At 35.3% G+C, this 22,621-nt stretch overlaps 1 protein-coding gene and 1 pseudogene across 1 annotated transcript; one reads left to right on the top strand and one right to left on the bottom strand.

Moving 5' to 3' along the window:
• Positions 1–13,881: 13,881 nt before the first annotated feature.
• On the top strand, positions 13,882–20,519 carry LOC132067201 (uncharacterized). The gene is made up of 6 exons (XM_059460357.1): positions 13,882–14,629; positions 15,039–16,015; positions 16,092–16,168; positions 16,355–16,466; positions 16,635–16,751; positions 19,989–20,519. Exons 1-6 carry the CDS (start codon positions 14,197–14,199, stop codon positions 20,340–20,342), a joined length of 2,070 nt encoding a protein of 689 aa, XP_059316340.1. The 5' UTR covers positions 13,882–14,196; the 3' UTR covers positions 20,343–20,519.
• On the bottom strand, positions 17,842–18,510 carry LOC132067202 (thioredoxin domain-containing protein 9 homolog; annotated as a pseudogene).
• Positions 20,520–22,621: the final 2,102 nt, after the last annotated feature.

Genomic DNA, 22,621 nt, shown 5'->3' with positions numbered 1-22,621 from the left:
CTTTAACTATACCAATTTCTTAAGAATCTACGGTTACTTCGAATTCTCCAACCGTAGTTCCACCAGTCTTACCCATGCCAACTTTTGAGGAATCTATAGTTACTTCTACATCTCCATCTATAGTGCCACCACTCCTGACTTATCATCATCGTCCACGTCCAGTATCAGGCCCATGATTCACATCCTGCACCGAATTTTACACCTACTGTGGACTTTTCTTCTCCTAATCAACTGATTGCACTTCGAAAAGGTATACGGTCCACTCATAATACTAACCCCCATTATACCCTTTTAAATTATCATCGTCTGTCATAACCCCATTATGCCTTCTTATCATTTTTGTCCTCTGTCACCATCCCTAAGTCTACAGGTGAAGCACTTTCTCATCCAGGATGGCGACAGGCTATGATTGATGAGACGTCTGCTTTACATTCGAGTGGTACTTGGGAGCTTGTTCCTCTTCCTTCTGGTAAATCTATAGTAGGTTGTCGTTGAGTTTATGTAGTCAAAGTTAGTCCGGATGGCAAAGTTAATCAACTTAAAGCTCGCCTTGTTGCAAAGGGTATACTCAGATATTTGGATTTAATTACAGTGATACTTTCTCTCCCGTGGATAAAATAGCATTTGTCCATCTTTTTCTATCCTTGGTTGATGTCCGACATTGACCTCTTTATCAGTTGAACATTAAGAATGCTTACCTTGAGGAGGAATGTTACTCAGAGGGAGTCTAGTCTGGTGTGTCGATTGCGCCAGTCACTTTATGATCTGAAACAACCTGGTTTGGGAAGTTCAACACAGTAATTCAGGAGTTTGGCATGACTCAAAGTGAAGCTGATCACTCTATGTTTTATCGACATTCTACTCTAAATCTGTGTATTTATTTGGTGGGTTATGTTGATGATATCGTTATTACCGGCAATGATTAGCATGGTATCATTAATTTAAAGAAACATCTCTTTAAGCATTTCCAGACTAAAGACCGCAGCAAACTGAAGTATTTTCTAGGTATTGAGGTTGCTCAATCCAGATCAGATATTGTTATTTTGCAACGCAAGTATTTCTTGAAGAGATAGGTATGATGGATGTAGATCCATTGACACTCCTATAGATTCGAATGTTAAACTCCTCATAGAACAGGGGGGCCACTCAGTGATCCTGGAAGGTATAGGCTGCTGGTCGGTAAGTTGAATTATCTCACAGTGACTAGACCTGATATTTCTTTTCCTGTGTATGTTGTAAGACAATATATAGAATCTCCTTGTGATAATCATTGGGATGCAGTTGTTCGCATTCTAAGATATATAAAGTCAGCTCCATGTAAAGGACTACTATGGACTACTATTCAAGAATCGAGGCCATGAGCAAATTGTTGGATATACAGACGCTAATTGCGTAGGATCACCTTCTGACAAACATTCTACATCCTAATATTGTGTTTTAGAAGGGGAAAATTTGGTGTCCTGGAAGAGTGTGGTTGCTCGATCTAGTGCAGAAGTAGAATACCGAGTTATGGTTGTAGCAACCTGTGAGCTAGTTTGGATAAAACAATTGCTCTGAGAACTAAAATTTGGAGAAATAAGTCAGATGGAACTTGTGTGTGATAACAAAGCGGCCCTTTATATCGCATCAAATTCGGCATTTCATGAGAGGACTAAGCACATTGAGATTGACTGTCACTTTATCAGAGAAAAGATACGCTCCAGAGATATTGTTACAAAATCTGTGAAGTCGAGTGATCAGCTTGCAGTTATTTTCACCGAGTCCCTCACTGGTCGTATTACTTACATATGTAACAAGCTAGGTACATATGACTTGTATGCACCAGCTTGAGGAGGAGTATTAGAATAGCAATAGGAATAGGATTTGTGTTTAGTATCCTACATAGAAAAGGATTGTAATGTAGTGTCTATAAATAGGGCAGAGTGTAATAATGTAGATACACAATTCAATAATATTTTTCTCTCATAATTTCTCACAAGTATGTTAGGAAATATATGGCAAAAATCCAGTTAAAGCACAATGCATTATGAACATCAGGAGGTTGTTTAACATGTATGATTCTGAAGTTGGGAATCTATTTTTTCTCCATTCTGAATGGCCCTTTGACCTCGGTAGGAAGATCTTTAAACTGATAGAATTCAGAAGCATTGTTGAAATCAAGTCTTGCTGCTCCAAACTTAGCTAGAGCATCTGCAGCAGCGGTTTCCTTCTCTGAAAACAGTGAGTCACACAGATACTATGGTTCAGGATGTCCTCCTCATGGCCCTTATATCATCACCAAGGTACCTGCTAGCATATTAACAACCATGAGTGGGCCATTTCAAGAATCACATCAATAAGCTTCCTTCTCAGGACTCAATTAGAGCATAGAAAGCAACTTGGACTTCTGCTTGATTGCTAGTACCGAATTGGAGTCCTTTGGAATAGGCCACGATAAGATCTCTGTTTCTATTTCTAACAACTACACCAATCCCTGCAGTTCCTTTGCCCCTATTGTTGCTTCTATCTGTATTAATTTTATTAGACATTCTCAAGTTGGCTTGCACCAAGTAATTGCTCTACTATTAACTCTTGGTTTAAAGAATTCCATATGAAGGTAGAATTGCTGTCAATTCCTCTTCATGAAGATTTTGAGATGTAATAAGACTTCATATTTTATTCTTCAACTTGATGAGGTATTGTTTTCATATCTCTTTTAAACATCTATATTTTCATATATATCTTCCAACAAATGAAGATGGGAAGAACTTGATTCTAGGATTGTTGGACTTGCTGCTTCTCTATTCCTTAAGGCATATAGCTAGAGATTGTTCTTTACTTTGACACCAAGTGGTCCTGCAAAAAGTTCCTAGTTAGAATGGCAACATCACTATTTAAAAATAAATGAGTAATAGTCTCATCTTTTGGATGCTAATGGTCTATCTGAAACAATCTCTCTAGCCTGCAAAGGTAAGATCTACTACATCCTACCTTCTCCAGACCTCACTTATGGGATTACGCTAGGTCTGTTGTTGTTGTTGTTCATCTCATCTTTTGGATTTCTACAACAGGAACATCTGGAATCAAAGTTTTGCCCAAATCTAAAAGGTTTTTCATCAACAGGGAGTTTCCTTTTTGATGTGATATTTCTGCATTGGGGATTGGGCAATACTCTAGCTTATGCACATTTTGGAAAAATGTTCTTGAAATTACGATGTAATTTAGGTTATATTCATTTGGTATTTTGTGTGAAATTGTAAGTCATTAACTTTTTCTTACTGTGCTCGTGATTTTGTGGACGAGTAATTATCCTTCAAATTTGATTGTACTCAAGTCAATTTGATTTAATATCAATGTATGTTTATACTACAACAATATTGACTTGCAAAATGATACAACATTTTGTTAGATGATCATTATTTTTGCTATAAAAGTTGATTAGTACAAAATTTCTTGTTGGTTGATTCAGGTCATGAGGAAAATATGGATCTGATTAGTCATATAATGAGTGTTAAGGTTGCAATAGATCAGGATTTTAAATCACTTCATACACTTTCTGGTGGATCACAACTTTAGGCTCTATTTATAGAAAAAATTATTCTTTATGCATACAGGTCAAGGATGCTTAACACTTGAATGAAATCCTTTCAGTTATTGCTATGTTTGGACGAAAAAATATAAAACTAAAGGTCAATGATATGACGATAAACAAACAAAATTTAAAGACTAACGAAACACATTTTAAATTATCTCTATTTTCTTTATGTTCTTCATTTCGTTAGTTTGCTAAAACACACAAATTTAACATGTCATTATTTTTTTAAGAATGAAGGTCTAGTTTAATTATACCCTCAAAGTTGTTATTTTTGCAAAATAAGAGGTTATATTCCAGTAAGAATTTATTGTATTATTTCCTTGCCATTTTTCTCAAATTTCATTTGTTACGAGTTTCAGAATTTGTTCACCTGTAGTCATTAACGTGCCAGCCTAATATTTAGATATTTTCAGTTTTCACTAATATTGGTATGCTTTTATATTGTCCCAAATGATGGTAGATTCACAAATATTGCAGTTCCATGTGCACTTAGTTATGCAAGAATCAAGATGGAAAAAAGATTCAAATAATTATGATTAAATGTATCGAAGCATAAATTGTAGTGATTGCAGTTTTTAGACCTGTATTACGTCGCCATATATCATAAATAAATCCAGTTTGATTTATAAATAAATTTCAGCCTGATCAGAACTTCTTGTCAAGTGTACATAATAACTTCATGCAATTTTTTTATTTGCTTCACTGGTTTAAGAATTTCAGTTTGTATTTAGGTTCTTGAAGATTATTTATTTCCCGTGAAAAAAACTGGTTTTGTTGAATTAGTATTCTCTTTAGTTAATGTTACATTTCAGGAGAGTAACGATTTTTTAAATATGAAAAAGACAGGAATATAATGAGTAGTATTTTAGCTTTTTTTAAATATATGTATTTTAGCTCTTTTTTAAATATATGTATTTTAGCTCTTTAAACAATCTTGGATCTCTGTAGTTTTTTTGGTTAATATTTTTTACAGGAAATTTTTCGGGTTAAGATTATTGTCTTGCAAGGTGGCATTCAATCTTTAAAAAAAAAAAAAAAAATTAAATGGGTAAAAATGAGAAGTTGAAAGTTCGTTAATTTTGAGGAACAAATATGAGCTAGTCCAATTATAATAAGCGTATAATTGGGACAAAAATCAAAGGGCAAATGTGTTCTATTTTTAATAGTTGAGGGACAAATCTGGAAGCGTATAATTGGGACAAAAATCAAAGGGCAAATGTGTTCTATTTTTAATAGTTGAGGGACAAATCTGAACCAATCCACTAATGATAAGGATATGTTTGAGACCAAAGTTAAAATAAGGGAAAATCTACTTTATTTCTCATACTTGAGGAGCATTTTTGGCCCTTTATTTTTATTTTTTACTGAAAGGTAATACTTTGAACGATATTTAAATACAGAGTAAACGTCCAGATTGCATGTCATAGAGCAATAAATGAAAATAAATACAATAATTTCACCATCTTTTTACGTTACTCGCTATGAATACCTCGAGTATCGTTGAGTTAAACTTTTTAGGCCATGTATACAGATTTGAAATTAAATATTCAAGCAACAGCTTAGATGTAATGAGCGATGCTCCGTCTAACATAGTATAAGATAATACCAAACTCTATTCTCCAGCACAGCCTAACCTGTTCATCAAAGAAGTCCGGCAAAGATAGTCAAATCTCTCTATAATTGTCATTCGTTATAATAACAACTTACTATAACGGCTTGATTTTCTTCGGAATCGATTTTTCATGATATATTTTACTTCTCTATAACAGCAATGTCATTCATTGTAGCGGTACACTTTTTGTAAAATTACCTCTTTATAACTGCCATAATCAAATATTGTGTAATAATATTTTGTAAGAAAATATATTATGTATAAAAATAAAATCTTAAAATTTTTATGATAATCATCAAGGGAAAGCTATTGAATTCCTTTTTGCTAAAAGTTGGACCAAAATCTTCAAGTGTTATATTATCACTAAGAGACTAAAATTTACGAAACAACCTACAATTGTAGAATTCTTACATTAAACTTGAAATATTTAAATGTTCAATTAATTTTAAATGCATATGCTCCTTAGATTTTAATTTTTTATCAGTACGATACAACTAATTATGGATTTATTAGTCACTTCAATTTTTAATTAATGCAATGTGAAAATTAATTGAGATTAAAATTAACAAGTATTTTATTTTTGTTTATAACATAAAAAGTACAGAAATATAAATTTTTTGCGCACTTTTGTTTATAAGAGTTAAATGAGATCCAAACGTCAAAAGCCAGTATACATACATAACAAAGACCTCACTACAATAGCCATGAAATTTTCGGACAAACTTTGCCATTATAGAGAGGTTTGACTGTACTTTCAACATAAACATGAAGAAAACAAAAATACACAACAAAAGATTTTAACCCTTTTTTTCACAATTTTAATTAGGTTAATTATATTAGATGCTCCAATAATATGATTTAATTTTGGTTGCCCCTGTATTTTAAATTCAAAAAATTACAACCTATATACTATATATGGAACTCTTACATTTACACCTCTTATGAGGTACGGAGTATACCCATAACTAAATATGTTAGAATATAATTATTAAAGATAAACTAAAACTATAAATAACTTTGTCACGACCCAAATACGTCGTGATGGCACCCACGCTAACCCCCTGGTGGGCGAACCATCCCCTTAGCCGATTAATCATTCAATTGTCCGAAAACGCTTAATTAACAACAAAGATAATAAGAAGAAGTCTACGTCATATCATAAATAGAGAATAGGTGCGAAATACTACATAATGCAACCTCAAGAACTGAAAGTCATCGTACAAGGACTCTAACTAAATATATTGTCTAAGAATACATAAATGTCTGAAATGTAATAACAATGTGAAGGAAGATGAATAGACATAAATAAGAGAGATCTCCAGGGCGGCATGGGTTGGATAAGAGCTCACCCTCATATCTAGTCAGAAAGTAGCCTCGGGCTAGATGTGAGGTCTAGAAGATGGTCCTGGTACGCAATCTGCACTAAAAAAGGGTACAGCAAGGTAGTATCAGTACAAACACTATGTGCTGGTAGATATCATAGGCAGACTAAGATTAACTTATGCATACATTCATAAAATCAACAAGATAGACATATAGGCACAACAACAATAATCAAACAACTCAAATCATAGGAATAAGGTGATGTCCAATGCAATGCAACCAATGACAAGTAACTCAACCATACACACATGTTAAAGGTCTTGTTTGCACGATAGTCATGACTCGCGGGGGACCCATGGTGTCTATGTATGTAACGACCCGCCCGGTCGTTATTTAATACTTCGTGAACCCGTACCAAATTGAGGCCTTAGATCTTAAAAGATAAGCCCTATGGAGTGTTTAAATGATTAATAGTTAGAACAATCAGTTTAGGGAAGAGTTAAAAGTTGTGGGCCCGGGCGAGCTTGGTCCGCCGCAGCGGACAGCGTGCCGCCACAACAGTCTCGCTATAGCGAGACTTGGTCTGCCGCAGCGAGACTTGGTCCGCCGCAGCGGTCTCGCCGTATCGAGCCTGATACCCGCCGCAGCGGACATCACGGACCAGTGGACTCGTTTTCCCACACTTAGTTTTATATTTCACCCTCATTTTTAATAAAAGACTCTTTAGGTTTTACATTAAGAAAAGCTCTTGACACCAAGGAAAAGAGGCTCCTCTAACATTCTTCACATTTTCTCCATCAATTAGCATCTCTCACGGATTTCAGCTACAGGCCAGGAAAGTGGATACTTCATGGAAGTTCGAATAGCTGCTCGTCATCGATGTAGGTTACGGTTTACTTGAGTTAGACTTTGATTAGTGGATCGTAAATGCGTATAGAATTGATGGTGATTAGTGGATCGTATATACGTATAGAATTGACAGGAGAAAGCATGATTAGGTCTTCGGACATGGAGTACGAATGGATATACATATAGTTTAAGAGAAGTTGTATATATATAGTAACTAGGGTAACAACGAGTGTATAAATGGATACTAAGTTCTATAAATTGTTGATGTCTATGTGTTACTAATTGGGACAGATCACTTGTCGCTATTAAGGAAGGTTACCCCGCAGGTTAGCATGATTATTCCGAGGTATATTTAGTTCCGTAATAAATTGTTGAGTTACTTGCAATATTCGTACGATTGTTCGTTCTTGTCAATAAGAGGGTTGTATTGGGTGAGTTGGAGCTAAGGCAAAATAGTGTTGCGCTCGTCAAGGGCACATTCTATGATATTGAGTTATTCATTAGCATCGTTGCATATGTTTTCTTGTATTTATTGAACACTGCATGGAGCGGAAAGTCTGAGCAAATATCAGTTGCACTACCTGGTTTTATGGTCGAGTTGGGCTAAATATGAGGTACTGCTTGATAATCGATCATTAGAAGTGATGTGAAAATAAATAAATAAATAAATAAATAAATAAATAAATAAATAAATAAATAAATAAATACATTCACATTTGACCAGGGGTGAGGATGTGGCCTAGTTGTGAGCTCGTGGTCAAAGGTTCGTTCCAGAACGAGTGGTACATAGACACCATGGGTCCCTTGCAGGTCATGATTATTGGGCAAAGACACCAATTAGCATGTATGTACAGTTTTTGTACTGGGCCCTTGCATTGCATTACATACATTCATATCCTCATGTTTACATGTTGTCATTCTACTATAAATGCATTATGCATCTCCTATAATTGTGTTGATCTGTCTGAGGGGTTTTGATCATGCATGAAAGTGTTGGCGTAAGAATGAGTTACTGAGTTCTAGAACTTCTGTGTTAAATCTGATGGATTTAGAGAGTCACAATGTTTGGTGATAAGTGTGTTGAGTACGTTTCGGTGGATGCATCATACCCTAGCGAGTGAACCGAATAGAGAACTCTTGGACTAATAATAAAAAGGGTAGACGCTAATGGAATTGATGAGATAAAGGCTAATCATTTGGTCCTAAAAGAAATACGAAGTAGGACGACATTTGACTAGTCGGGTAGCCGGTAATACTGTGGGAACAAGGGAACCGGAGTAACCAGGAGTTAGAGAAGTGAGTTCGTACCGGTGTAGTTGTCTATATTGGGAGTCTTAGGGGCGTACGTCGACTTATCTATTTATCTTATTGATTTTATATTGTGTTGCGTGAACTAATCTTAGTCGACCTATGATACTTACCAGTACGTGTGGTGTACTGATACTACTCTTGCTACATCTTTTTTTTGGGTGTAGATGTGTTGGAGGTTATTACTTGAAGTTTCTCTTAGTGGATTTCCGAACATCTTCCTACAACCTTACTCATCTCATTCCAGGCAGAGGTTGTGTCATTTATTTGGGTTTTTATTCTTGTGTAATAGGAGCTCTTGTTCTTGTCTAGACTAAATCCCGGGAACTTTTTAGTTTTCTTGTATTGATAACAGAGTCATTATGAGTATTTACTTTTAATTTGTGATCATTAATTATATTACTGGTAATAAAAACGTGTTTGAATAGTGGGTTGGTTGGTAAGGGTTCGCCTACTAGGTAATAATACGATAGGTGCCCGCACGGCCCATAATTTGGGTCATGACAATGTACCACTCGCTCCGGAACAGATCTTGGATCATGAGTTCACAAATAGGCCATATCTTTACCCCCTGTCAAATGTGGCTTTTATATATATGTCTATACACAAAATGAGTCTCAAGGTATGGTTCTAGTCCAGAACCCCAATATGAAGCACCAACTCACAAGTAAGCATGATCAATCCATGAATCAAATGCCAATGAAGTACAAGTCAATGCCATAAGCCATAACAAGACTCAGATAAATCAGCGCAACAATAGTATGAATCATACAAACTATCCCAATCAACACGAAGAGTATATATCCATCCTTTCCTTCCAAAACACAACAAATACACCTCATGGTTTAATACATAAAGTAACGGCGACAAGCCCACATAATCAGAAGTCATACCAACCTAGGTAATATCCAACCAGACGTTATATCCGAAGACCTAATCATGCTTTCTCCCATCAATTCTACTATATATACATTTCACTAATCAAAGTCTAACTCAAGTAAACCGTAACCTACCTCGAATGCAGAACTGGAGCCACGAACTACTCCAACAAAGCCTTCCCTTTACGTAGTGCCTCGGAACGCTCAAAGTCTAACAAATAGTAATGCTAAGTAAGCAATAAACCATCTAATTGGAAGAAGAAACGATTTGGGGAAAGTGCCCAAAATACCCCTAACGAATCATACAGGTAAAACCAAAAATTAAGGGTGAAATTACCGTACCCATTGTCCCAACAATCATAATCCTTAATTACATAGGCTTCTAATCACATTAGACCCTTCAATTTCATTAATTAGTCAAAACCCCCATTTTGGGTGAAACCCTAAGTCTCATGATTAGATTCTTCAATTTAAGAGCAATTCAATCCTAGAATGTGTTAATCTACACTTCTAGATGATATAAACAGTAGGTTAATCAACAATAATCAATTTATAAAAAAGGTTCATGATTAGAAGCCTTAGCCTCATCACCCATCATTGTAGTACCTTAAATCACCATGGAACCTCAAGGAAGAAAGGTAGTAAAGCAAGATAGTAGATTGAAACTTACCCCAATAGATGATTTCCCCCAATATCTTCATGAATCGCCTCTCCTAGCTCTTGGAATTAGGTTTAGGAGTTTTGGACTAACGATTCGAACTTAGGAAGATAAAATGAGAATTTGGCAGGCCCTCGCCATGGCGATCGAGATCTAGCCATGACGGTCCCGCTATGGCGGCACTAAGCCCGCCATGGCGGTCACACCAGAAACCAGAAAATCTAGTTCTTCACAAGTCAATCTCAAAATCCCGACATCAATTGGAGGCCTCCCGTACACAAATCAAAGATGCACACACAAGTAAAAACACGCTACGAACTCACCCATGGCCTTAGAATTCCCAACGGAGGTCTAATTTGCCAAGTCAACCCCAAACAAATAGAATCAAGTTTCCAACCAAGTACCCAAAACGCAACCAAACGCCTCGGGAATCAAACCAACCACCCCACCAGGTCATAATCAACCCTCCGGACCATACAGAATCGACAGAATTCCGAAAAAGGTTCGTCTACCCAAAAGTCAACTATTTGTCAAACGCTTTTACTTAAGTATTCTAAGTTCTTCAATTTTCACTAAAATCACTTGTAATCTCGGGAATTGGTCAATAAGGGTAAAATGATCAAAAGCACATAACGACCTAATGGGTCATTACAAACTTCTTTTATATATTTGTGAATGGAAAAAGTTTAATTGAAAAACTAGTCAAAACCACTTTTTCAAAGTTCAAGCTCATTTCAAAAGAAATTCAAAAAATTAGTTCAGTTTATAACAAAATATTGTTTCTGAAATTTGCTTGTAAAAGAAATCATGTGATAAAAATATTTTCGTAGAGACAAAAATTTGAAATTAGTAGATCATTTAATTTGTTGAATTATTAAAGCTTAGAGCATAAAAAGAGTAAATATCTCAAAAGGTCACTCAAGTATGTAGAATTATCTAGTAAAGTCATTTAACTTAGTTTTGTACCAAAAAAATTACTCAACTTATGGATATTCTCTTACAAAGTCACTTAACTTAGTTTGTATTAATAAAATAACTCAAATTTATGAATTTTTCTCTTACAAACTCACCTAAGTTAGATTGGTTTTCCAAAACAAAGTCACTATAACCAAAAAATAAAAGAGATAATTAGATAAGCATCCCCTCAAGTTTGGTTATGTAATACTTACTTCCTTTCTGGTTGATAATATTATATTTACCTCCCTTATTTTAATTTAGTCTGTAATAATTTTTAACCTAATTATTATATTATTAATGTAAAAGATTGTGATTTAACTAATTTGCCCTTTATCATATATTAGTTTTATTAATTAATTTTGTAAACACTCTTTTTTAGGTCATCAAAAATTTGACTTGACAAGTAGATCAATTTTTTATGCAGACATGAATTTTCTATACTAAATAATAGTATCATGTTAAAAAACTTATATCAGATACTCGACCCACAAGTCAAAATGGGGTCCTTTGCATTTTGCACTGTATATTCTCTTTTGTGGTTTGTACCCTATTATATTTTTTAAAATGATATACACCCTAATCTTTATATTTTCTTACAAAACCGTAAAAGACTTGTTTTGTTTTATTGTTTACAAGAGTAAAATGAGAAAACACATTTGTTGGATTGCTGATAGCAACAAGAGTTCACATTACAGGACCGTCACAAGAGTTTCGTTTTTTAAATGAAATTATTGTTTGAAATTTTTCTTCAATATATAGTTTTGTTGTTTTCGATTTTTTTTTTTTTTGTCTGTGGTAGCTGCTGCTTCTTTTCTCAGACTGCTTTATCATGGCTTTTTCGCTTTCATTATTTTTATTTTCATACTGCTTTGAATTTTTGTCCTTATCTGACCTTTTTGTCATGCTTTTTCTTGAGCCGAGGGTCTTTCAGAAACAGCCTCTCTATCTTCCAAGATAGAGGTATTCTGCGTACACTTTACCCTCTCCAGACCCCACATTGTGAGATTTCACTGAATATGTTGTTGTTGATTTTCTTTTTTTCGATTACGGATGATTAGTGAGGTAAGTTGTTATAGTCTCGTTTTTTAGATTCCTACATGTGTTCTATATCCGTATTGGGGACCCAACTTATCTAAGGGAGAAGCCCTCCCTAACGTCATTTCTTTGCTAATCAAGGTTCGAACCCGAGACCTCTAACCAAGAGTGAAGGGAGCCTATATATCCATCGCAACTACCTTCAGGTTTGCATAAACATGATTTGGAAAAAGTTTTGCTATATTTTTTTTGTACGAATTTACTATTTGCCCGATCTCTTCCACAAGAATTATGACAGTGTGCTATATTTGTTAAAAAGCTTCTTACTTTTCGTTTACCTCAGTATGTTTTCAAATTAAAATAACTAAATGTGTATTGCATATGCACATATATAACCACAAAAGACCTGATTGTTATTTTATTGTAGTCTTTTTTTTTTTTTGGCTTAAAATTTTATTGTAGTCAAATATGTTTGACAAACAACTTAAAGTCTATAATTAGCAATTTTAAAATATTTTAGTGTAGACACAGTAGAACTTAAAACACTATCTGAGATTCTTGCTTCCATTAAAAGATAACATCTGGATGTAAGGTGGTGTGCTTGGATGGAGAGAGGGAGTTACATTAACAAAACTGTAAAAGCTGAATTCTATTTTTCGAGTGACTTATTTTTTTTTTTAAATTTGTTGGACGCAATTCCTATTGGTATTTCTTACTAAGTAAAGAAACAAAACAATTTGTATCTTTTTTGTGAGGTAAAAGAAATACTCTTTCGTTAGTTGACTCAGATGATTAAGGACTATTATGGAATAGAGTTTCTATATAGTTAACTAAACAAGATCGACAATCATGTTTTTAGAATGCATACTTTACTTTTTCTCTAAAATTGTATTTGATAAATCAATAAATTTTAATATAATATATACATGATCTTTAAAAAATTTGTAGACATTAGGATAGGTTACACGGAGGACGCGCGTACTCAAAAACTAGTATGTGATAGAAGAACAGATTAGTTAAATTAAATTCTTTTATATTAGTAAAAATTAAGTTAAAAGAATTATTACAAAAAAAAAAAATAAGAGAGTAAAACATAATGTTAGTTAAAAGAATTATTACAAAAAAAAATAAAAATAATAAGAGAGTAAAACATAATGTTATAAACCACAAAGGAAGCAAGTATCATATAACCAAACTTGAGAGGAGATTTACGCAATTATTTCTTTTAATTTTTTGTTATAATAACTTTGTGAGAAAATCAATTTAACTTGAGTGACTTTGTAAGAAAATATCTATAAGTTGAGTCACTTGATCGATGCAAAACTAAGTTAAATGACTTTACTATATAATTTCACATACTTGACGAACCTTTTGAGAATATTTACTCGTATAAAAAAAAAGAAGTTTCCTCTTGCTACTACTCTCTCCGTCCAAATTTATTTGATACATTTAGCTTTTCGAGAGTTAAAAGAGCTTTGATCGTAATTTATACATATATCTTTTAAATATTTTTAATTATTAATTATGCTGACTTATAGTACTTTTTACGTAGTTTTTAGATATATAAATTTTATTTCAAAAGAATTAAAAATTTTGTGTTCAAACGCGAAGTGAAAGAGAGAGGGAGTAGTTAGTTTTCCATTTTCGACCGTAAAAGCCAAAAGAGGTCCACGAGTCACATCACACCCGCACTCCTCGATGTTTCCTTTGGGGTTACGGGATTCATAAAACCAAAATCGGGAAATAAAGAACCGAAAAAGAACAAGAGATTAGTTGGTGGCAAAATTGAGCCCTCAAAGTTTCATTCTTTTCGTTTTCTTCACTTAGATTTCTTCCCAACTAAAATCTAGCCGATCATCAATCTTCCATTATTATTCTTACAAATTACAATTAAAGAAAATCCACTCCTTAGTTGACTTCACCTTTATCTTAATTCTAGGGTTTCAGTGTTTTTAAATCATCAATTAATGCATAAACCAAGTTTCCGGTTGTGAATTTCGCGATGGCGAGTAACGGTGAAGAAGACAACGACGCCGTATTAAGCGACGTTGAAGCAGATGATCCTTTACCTATCGATATAATAAATTCAAATTCTTCTTCGTCAGCAGATGATGTATCAATAGAGAAATTCCATGAGATATTAACGGAGTTAGATCGAGAGCGTCAAGCTCGATTAGCAGCTGAGGAATCTAAATCGCAATTGCAAGTTTCGTTCAATAGATTGAAAGTTTTAGCTCATGATGCGATTAAAAAGCGCGATGAGCATTCGAGACAACGCGATGAAGCGTTGAGAGAAAAGGAAGAAGCTAAAACAAGTGTTGAGAAAGTAAATGAGGAATTGAAGGAAGTGATTAAGGAGAGAGATGAATTTGTTAAGGAGTTAGAGGAATTGAAAAAGGCTAAGGATTCAATGAGAACTGAGATGGAAACTGCAGGTTCAATGTTTTTTTTTTTTTTTTGGTATACTGAAAGAAGCATAATATTTAATACTCCCTCTATCTCAATTTATGTGGCACATTTCTGATTTCAAACCTGTTAACTCTCTATGTTTTTTTTTTTTTTTTGACATAAAATTTACATATTTGGAAACTAGGTAAAAGTACTATAAGTCACAATAATTGACAATTCAAAATATTTAAAAGATATATGAAAAAATTGTGGTTTAAAAAAAAAAAATTGTTTGAATCTCGAAATCCGAAAGGTGCTACATAAATTGGGACAGAGGGAGTATGGTTTAGTTAAGTGACCTACATATTGAGTAAACTAATATAAAAAGCATGAAACATATTGAGACTTGAGAGAACAAGACTTTTTAGTGACTAGATTGTGGATTCTATTGTGCAGGTTCAATGTTAGTTAGTGGAATTGATAAGATATCTGGAAAAGTTAGCCAATTTAAGAATTTTGTAGCTGGTGGATTACCTAGGTCACAGAAATACACAGGATTACCAGCAGTGGCTTATGGCGTGATTAAAAGGACGAATGACATTGTTGAGGAGTTATTGAGACAGATTGAATCAACAGCAAAATCGAGAAATGAGGCTCGTGAACAAATGGACCATAGGAATTATGAAATTGCAATTGAAGTTTCACAGTTAGAGTCGACGATTAGTGGTTTGAGAGACGAGGTTGCAAAGAAAGCTTCTGTTGTTGAGAGTTTAGAGAAATCTGTAGGTGAAAAAGATGAGAAATTATCCGAGTTGGAACAGGAGATGTTTGAGAAGCAGAATGCATTGGAGAGTGAAGTGGTTGGATTGAAAAAATTGGTGGGTGAATATGAGGGTAAGTTGAGTAGTTCAGAAACAAAGCTAGAAATGCAAAGATCATTACTTGCTGAGCAATTGAAATATGTTACGAAAATACATAAACAGGTTTATAATGCTGTTAAAGTTGTTGATGCGAGGAAGGCATCTGAGTTGTCGGAATCCTTGTTTCTTGCTCAAGAGATGGACATGGAAGAGAATATAAGGGCAGTTTTAGCAGGATTGGAATCTATATATGAAATTAGTGAATTTGTTGTCCAGAAAACAAGGGATTTGCTAGAGGAGAGGAGCCATGAAGTGAAAAGCCTAAATGAGTCAGTTTCTCAGTTAGTAAAGGAAAAAGAACAAATTGGGTCTTTACTTAGAAGTGCTCTTTCAAAGAGAATCTCAGTAGATTTATCATCCAAAACAAATGAATTGTTTAAGATAGCAGAAAATGGATTGAGAGAAGCTGGGATAAATTACAAGTTCAACAATCACGTTGGTGATGGTAAGATCCCTGCTTCTGATAATAAAATGCATGCAGCAAATACAGAAGAGGATGAAGTATATGCTTTGGTAAGTCCTTTTTCTATACAAATTTGCATTCAAAGTTTCTTGTTATTTTGTTAATTCATCGATGTTTTTGATGTAGGCTGGTGCATTAGAGAATATAATTAAGCAGTCTCAGGTTGAGATCATTGACCTTAAACATACTGTTGAAGAGCTAAGGTACCTCCTGTCAAGCTTATATTGGGTTAACCTGTTGTTTCCACATTTCTTCACTATGTTATACTGCTACCCTACTTGAACAAGCAGATTTAATCTTTTTTTTTCCCTCTAGAAACGCTTGAGTATGAGCGTAATCTATTCTTATCCTGACTTGGTTGTTTGTCATTTTGTTTTACTGAATCAAAGGGCAGAGTCAAGTTTACAGAAGGAACATGTGGAAACTCAAGCGAAGGAACTCAGTCAATGGAAGCAACGCGTGGAGGAACTTGAAGAGAAGGAGAGGGTGGCAAATGAAAATGTAATGTACTGCCTAATCACAATATAGTATTTTATCATACTAGTATTTGGTTCATACAGTTTAATGTCAGTCGTGGAGATTTGCTTACAAGAATTCTGGAAAGCTGATATACATATATTATCATTTTTGTCATATTATGAAGTCTTACAAGTAACTGTTTCATTGTAGGTTGACGGGCTTATGCTGGACATCGCTGCTGCTGAAGAAGAAATTACGCGATGGAAAGTGGCTGCACAGCAAGAAGCTGCTGCAGGTAAAGCTGTTGAGCAAGAGTGTGCAGCTCAGGTACTCAATTCTTAAACGCTCTGAATGTAATTAAACGAATGATTCTGAAAGTCATAAATGCATTTTTAACAAGTGGAATCTGATATATATTAAACTGGTCTCTAAAAGAAACTGTTAGTAAGTTTTGATTAATTTGTCAGGCTAAAACAGGTTATGTCATCACTCCTGCCAAAATCTTTCAACTCTTTTGTTGGCTGCTGTAATTTAGAATGAAGATGACTTTTTTGCTTCTGGCAGATTTTTTCTTCCATCCAGACACCTTTTCATGAGTTTTAAGTGTAACCCTTTTGTCCTTTGGCCTTTAAACCTCTTTGGAACAACAAAAGATATTTTATACTTCATGACTGGATATGGATCTTTTTATTTTTTGAGTAATGTTCTTCACTTTCCTTTTTCTTTCTCTTTTTTTTTTTTTTTTTTTGTGTTGTGGGGTGTGGGGGGGCAGCAAGGTGAGTGGGAAGAGGTGGTTATTGGCTTACGTTTCTCATTTTTTAGTCATGGAACCTCTCTTTTGTGTGCTTGTCAGATGTGTTGATCACTTAATTTTTAATTAGTTAGGGCATGTGGAGGAACAAAATTTCTATGTAAAATTTGTATCATCCTGCTATCAGTTAAAGATGACTGTGCAAGTTTGTAAAAGGGATATTTCAGATTTAGGATTTGAGAATGTGCCTCGTAGAAACTGCTGTTCTCACAGCTTATAGCTAAACATTTAATGCGAGAGGTAAATTTTTGAAAACTTTGTGGCAAAAGTTTCTTAAATTGCTTCGCAATCTGTTTCTATTTTTGAATGAGGTTAAAAATAAGAACGCCAAAACGAGATATTCAACTTCAAAGTACTGTTTGGAAGAGAAAAAAGGATCAAATCCAAACCTTATCAAAACAAAATATATCGGCTCCAAAGTCTTGAGTTAGCAGGAATAAGTATTTTGTGATATAATAGAAAGATAGATGAAATTTCATATTATTTAGAAAGTTGGCCCAAGCATAAGGCACTTGAGAACTCACCATGTGTAGTGAGATCGACATCCTTGTGTAAGCTATATATATATATATATATATATATATATTTTTTTTTTTTTTGGATGAATGTGGTCCATAACAAACTATTATGCATTAAAAAGGAATACATAAACAAGCTGGTCTGCATTTACTCTGAGTCCGACGAGTCAGAATTTGAACTCTGCCTGACACTCTTATTGAACTGAGCTTTGGATTTTGATAAAACTCTTGATGATTCACCGTCAAAAATGATAACTTCAGCTTTAGCTAACCTCTCTTCAAGTTCCTCAGTGCTAAATACATCGGTGCCCCCTAGCTCATCAAATCCAACCACATAGTTATCCACTTTAACATTTTTTATGAGGGCAAGGGTTGGAAGGACGACAATTCTGAGCTTCTCAGCCATGTATGGGCTTTTCTCTGCATTAATTTTCACAATTCTGGCAGTATGCTCAAATGCTTGTCCATCACCTATCACAGTAGAAATGGCAGACGACGCGTTCACTAGCCTTAACGGCAGAGAAAAAGTTCTCGGTAGGGAACTTGGAGTACTCCTCGTGTCCGAGAGACATCCAGCTACTCCGTTTCTCAGCCATTCTCTTCATCTGCTGCAATCTACGTTCTTTCAGTACCTCTATATCATCAAGATCTAGCTGATGTAGGGTCGATATCTTTTCATCAAGCTTCTCCTCCACCGCTTTGGCCACCGTCAAGGCATCAACACTTGCTTTTCCACTATCTCTTGAGCCTTGTCCATGGCTGGGAAAACCGAGCAATCTGTTCTTCCATGTAAGCTATGCTTTTAGGAAACATCAGATTATTAAATGAATCCGTGTAGACCGGAATGGATATAGAAGATTCACACAGCACTCAACTAGTTGGGGATTGAGGCCTAGTTGATTGATTGATTTTAGATTCAGGTATGATATATCTGCTGGCTCTTTTTAGATAGAATGTCCTTAGATAATTGAGTGCCTTTGCTGTCAGGTTTCTTTTTATTCTCCTGGTCAAGTGTTTTTTCGTTTAGAAAGGCAAATTAGTCCGAGCAATATATCCGGGTAAAACCATACTCAATGAGTTCTCACTGGCACAAGAAACTTTTGGGGGTTTCCTGCTTTATATAGTGTTATTAAAAATAAAGGAATCATAGATCTGAGGAAAAAAGAAATGATACTACAGAAATGGAAGAGTGTTGCCATCACCTGTCCCAAAAAAAAAAAAAAATGGGCTACAATAAAATAAAAGAGCATTGTCATTTGCTAGAGTCACATGCTTCAGTAAAAAAGTCTAATTGGTTTTATAATTTAGAGCTATTTTATGTTCTATGATATACTCTCCTCTGTGTTTCTCTATTGTTGAATATGGTTGATAATAAGGACTAGAAATAGTTTAGAATATGATAATCGTAGCAACTGTGGCTGCAAAGAGAGTGGAGGGAATTAGAATTAGTAGAATGCTCGATATGAAGACTTTGGTGTCCTATGAAATAAGAAAATAGTAGTGATTCATGATGTAATGTATGAAGGCTTGCTAAGCGGTATGAACTTTGGCATGAGAAGTTGTTTCAAAAGAACTGCCATTTAGATGTTAGAGATTATTCACTAGGTTGCAATTAACTATGCCTTGTTAGATACATTAAGCTAAGACACAATATCGTAGTTTGATGTTCACAAGTTATTGCCCCTTTATCCAGTTTAACTCTCAAATGGCAAACCAAAGTTTTTGGTAGCTATTCTGTGGAAAATCAGAATCTACTAAAGCGCGGGAAAGACCTTTTATATTGGGGTAACTCACTTTAATGTCTAACTCTGCTAGGAAACTTATGCACATGGACCAATGCGTAGATAGTGTCACATGTATTTACTGCAGTAACAAGATAATCTACCAGTATGAATGGCCAAGAACTGCTAACCATAGACAGCAGAGAAAGCTCTCTGTATGTCAATTTGTAATGCCGGTCTTATGCGAATCTCTGAATCTCAAAATGTCATAAGTGAAATTTATCATATTAATCAACAAGATAACGCTTACCGAAATGAATGAACATGCACCGTTGACCATTTGTCCCCTATGCAAATATATGCTTTGCAATTTACTAGCAGAATACAAAAGCAAGCATGCGTATGATTTTCTTTTCTATTCTCGAACAATTTCTTGTAAATTGCTGCATATTCTGTTATTCCAGCTATTGCGTCATAGACTATCACTAAGAAAATCTTCCAATGGTTCTTGTAGTTGTCGGCTGTACGCCAGGAGCTTGAGGCAGCGAAGGATGCTGTACTAGAGTCGGGGAAGAAGCTCAAATTCAAAGAAGAAACAGCTGATGCAGCCATGGCTGCAAGGGATGCAGCTGAGAAATCATTGAGACTGGCAGATTTAAGAGCATCGAGGTTGAGGGATAAAGTGGAAGAGCTCACTCGTCAGCTTGAAGAGCTAGACGGCAGGGAAACATCCGTAACTGGTCTAAACAGGCCAAGATACATGTGCTGGCCATGGCAATGGCTTGGTTTAGATTTCGTAGGTATGAGACGTGTAGAGACACAACAAGAGGGTGCCAATGAAATGGAACTTTCTGAACCCCTTCTTTGACACACCCCCTCCTCTTACTTCTGACAATAGTATTCTTCTCTAAACCCCCGTTATTTTTTCCTCTCTTATTCTCTTTTTGTAATTCATTTTTATTATTCCCCCTGCTGTATATTTTTTGTGATCTTTGTAAGAAAAGTAACAAGACAAATGATATGACATTGGTTGTTCAAAGGCGAATTGGGATTGTTCAGTTCGTGGAAGTTGAAAAAGCATACATGGTTATAGAAGTTGCAGAAAACCTTTGGTTGAGAATTGCATATCAACTTTTTTGGTCTTGAACTTTAGAAGATTTCAACATACTCAGCATTCACATGTCAGTTACCAATGCATGCGCTGGAAATTTGTTATGAACTGAGTATACGTAAATAAGAGGATAATTAGTAGTTAATATTAGAACACATGGAGGGCCTAGATTTAAGCTTCATTAATGAGAAGGAACAGTGGAGATCAATCCTTGGAGGAGCATAACTACTTTGTCAGGCAATGATGCAGCCATAACAGAAAATTGGTATTCTCTCCTCTCACGATTTCTGTCTCACTCCTTCTAAATCTCTTTCTATCTTCTTCTTGCTTCTTCCCTAACCCTTCTCAATTCTTTCTTTCAGGTGTTGACAGTGGAATCTCCAACTATCTATCAATATATTTCTATTTCTGTTTTTTTTTTTTTCCTATTTGCTATCCATTACTTGTAATTTCAATTTTGTTGAGAAATATATAGAAAATTATCCCAATCCATAACAAACGGTATCGAGCTTTCATCCTACGGCCATTCCGCCGTGGATCGTGAATGAAGGAACTCGTTTGAAGGTACTCGATGACGGACTTCCAAAAACGAAGAAGCTCGCTCCAAAATACGAGTTGATTCGTCAATTAGCCGAAAAAGCTCAGGGGTGCGGCTTCGCGAGGTTACGTTGACTCGAGATCATGCTTGGTGTGACCCGTACTTTGGGTCAAATAGCGGAACGATTGGTTGCACGATTGAACGTCGACGTCGTTTGGAGGAGGCCGAATCGTGGTGATGGGCTCTTACCGCTCAAAACCCGATTAGACGACCAATCGTCTTTGCTCGATTAGAGGAGGAACCACCAGATGTGCATGGTAATCGGGTTGCAAGTTGGCAGATGCTGATACCCAAATTGGACTTTCCCTTATTTGACGGGTCGGATCCTAAACCTTGGGTAAGACGTTGTGAGAAATTTTTTAATGTCTTTCATATCCAAAGCAGAGAAACTTGAACTTCTTTCATTTGTTAGTGGAGTACGGTGAGATTTGGTACCAGTCTGTGGAATTAGATGGGGTTTTTGCAGGATGGGAGGAATTTAAGGAAGAGCTATGTGATAGATTTAGGGAAGAACCTGCTGAGGATGTGTTGGAGGTTTTTAATGGGCTTAAACAAGATGGTACTGTCGATGAATTCCTTAAGAAATTTGAAATTATGAAAAACACACATGTTACTTAGAAACCCCACTCTGAATGATGCTAATTTTTTGTCTAGTTTTATTGGGTTTTTGAAAGATGATATGAGGATGACTGTGAAATTACATAAGCCTCAAACTCTTAGAGCTGCTATTGAGATAGCTCGAATACAAGAAAAGAACCTCGAGGTCACTGACAAGAAGGGCAAAACCACTGCTAAACCTGCACAAGCTTGGCACACTAGTAGTGGCACTAAATTGAATGCACCATTATCCATCACCAAGGGCAGTACCAGCAAACCTTTTCCTTACAAAATTAGCCAAGAAGTTTATAATCATACGAGAGCCAATCATTTATGTTATAAGTGTGGTGAAAAATATAGTCTGTCACTGCAGGTGCTTGATTAGCTCAGTTACACTTCATCATTGGAGAAACTGGAGAGGAAATTGGTGAACAAAATGAGATCATAGAGAAGAGTCTAACATTGGCTGTATTGGGTGATGGAGAACAAGTAATGCAAGAAGCAGTTTGCTTAACTGCTTTGGCTGGTAGCAATCCAGATGCAAATACTATCTTGGTTAGGAGGACTGTTAAGAATAGAACTCTTACCGTGTTGATAGATTCAGAGAGTACCCATAGCTTCATAGATGCTCAAACTGTAAAGGATGCGGGTTTACGACTAACACTCCTTATCGAGTGAGCTGTAGGCGATGGGAATTACGTATTCTGTACTGCTCAACGTAAGGAATTAAATGGTCTATGCAAGGGAAACCATTCGTGGAAGACTTAGGAATCATTAACTTAGGTGGTTGTGACATTGTGTTGGGTAACGATTGGATGAGAAAATATAACCCTGTCAAATT

Source organism: Lycium ferocissimum, chromosome 8 (assembly GCF_029784015.1).
Source record: "Lycium ferocissimum isolate CSIRO_LF1 chromosome 8, AGI_CSIRO_Lferr_CH_V1, whole genome shotgun sequence".
In the NCBI taxonomy this organism is placed as follows: Eukaryota; Viridiplantae; Streptophyta; class Magnoliopsida; order Solanales; family Solanaceae; genus Lycium; species Lycium ferocissimum.
Note: the sequence above shows the minus strand (reverse complement) of the source record. Positions and strands in the feature narration are given on the sequence as shown.

What these genes read in the sequence shown, in the direction of transcription:
- LOC132067201 (XM_059460357.1), top strand. Translation starts at nt 14,197, where the DNA reads ATGGCGAGTAACGGTGAAGAAGACAACGACGCCGTATTAAGCGACGTT. An exon ending in AGGATGAAGTATATGCTTTG is followed by an intron (nt 16,016 to 16,091) that starts GTAAGTCCTTTT and finishes TTTTTGATGTAG; the next exon opens with GCTGGTGCATTAGAGAATAT. An exon ending in AGCAAGAGTGTGCAGCTCAG is followed by an intron (nt 16,752 to 19,988) that starts GTACTCAATTCT and finishes TGGTTCTTGTAG; the next exon opens with TTGTCGGCTGTACGCCAGGA.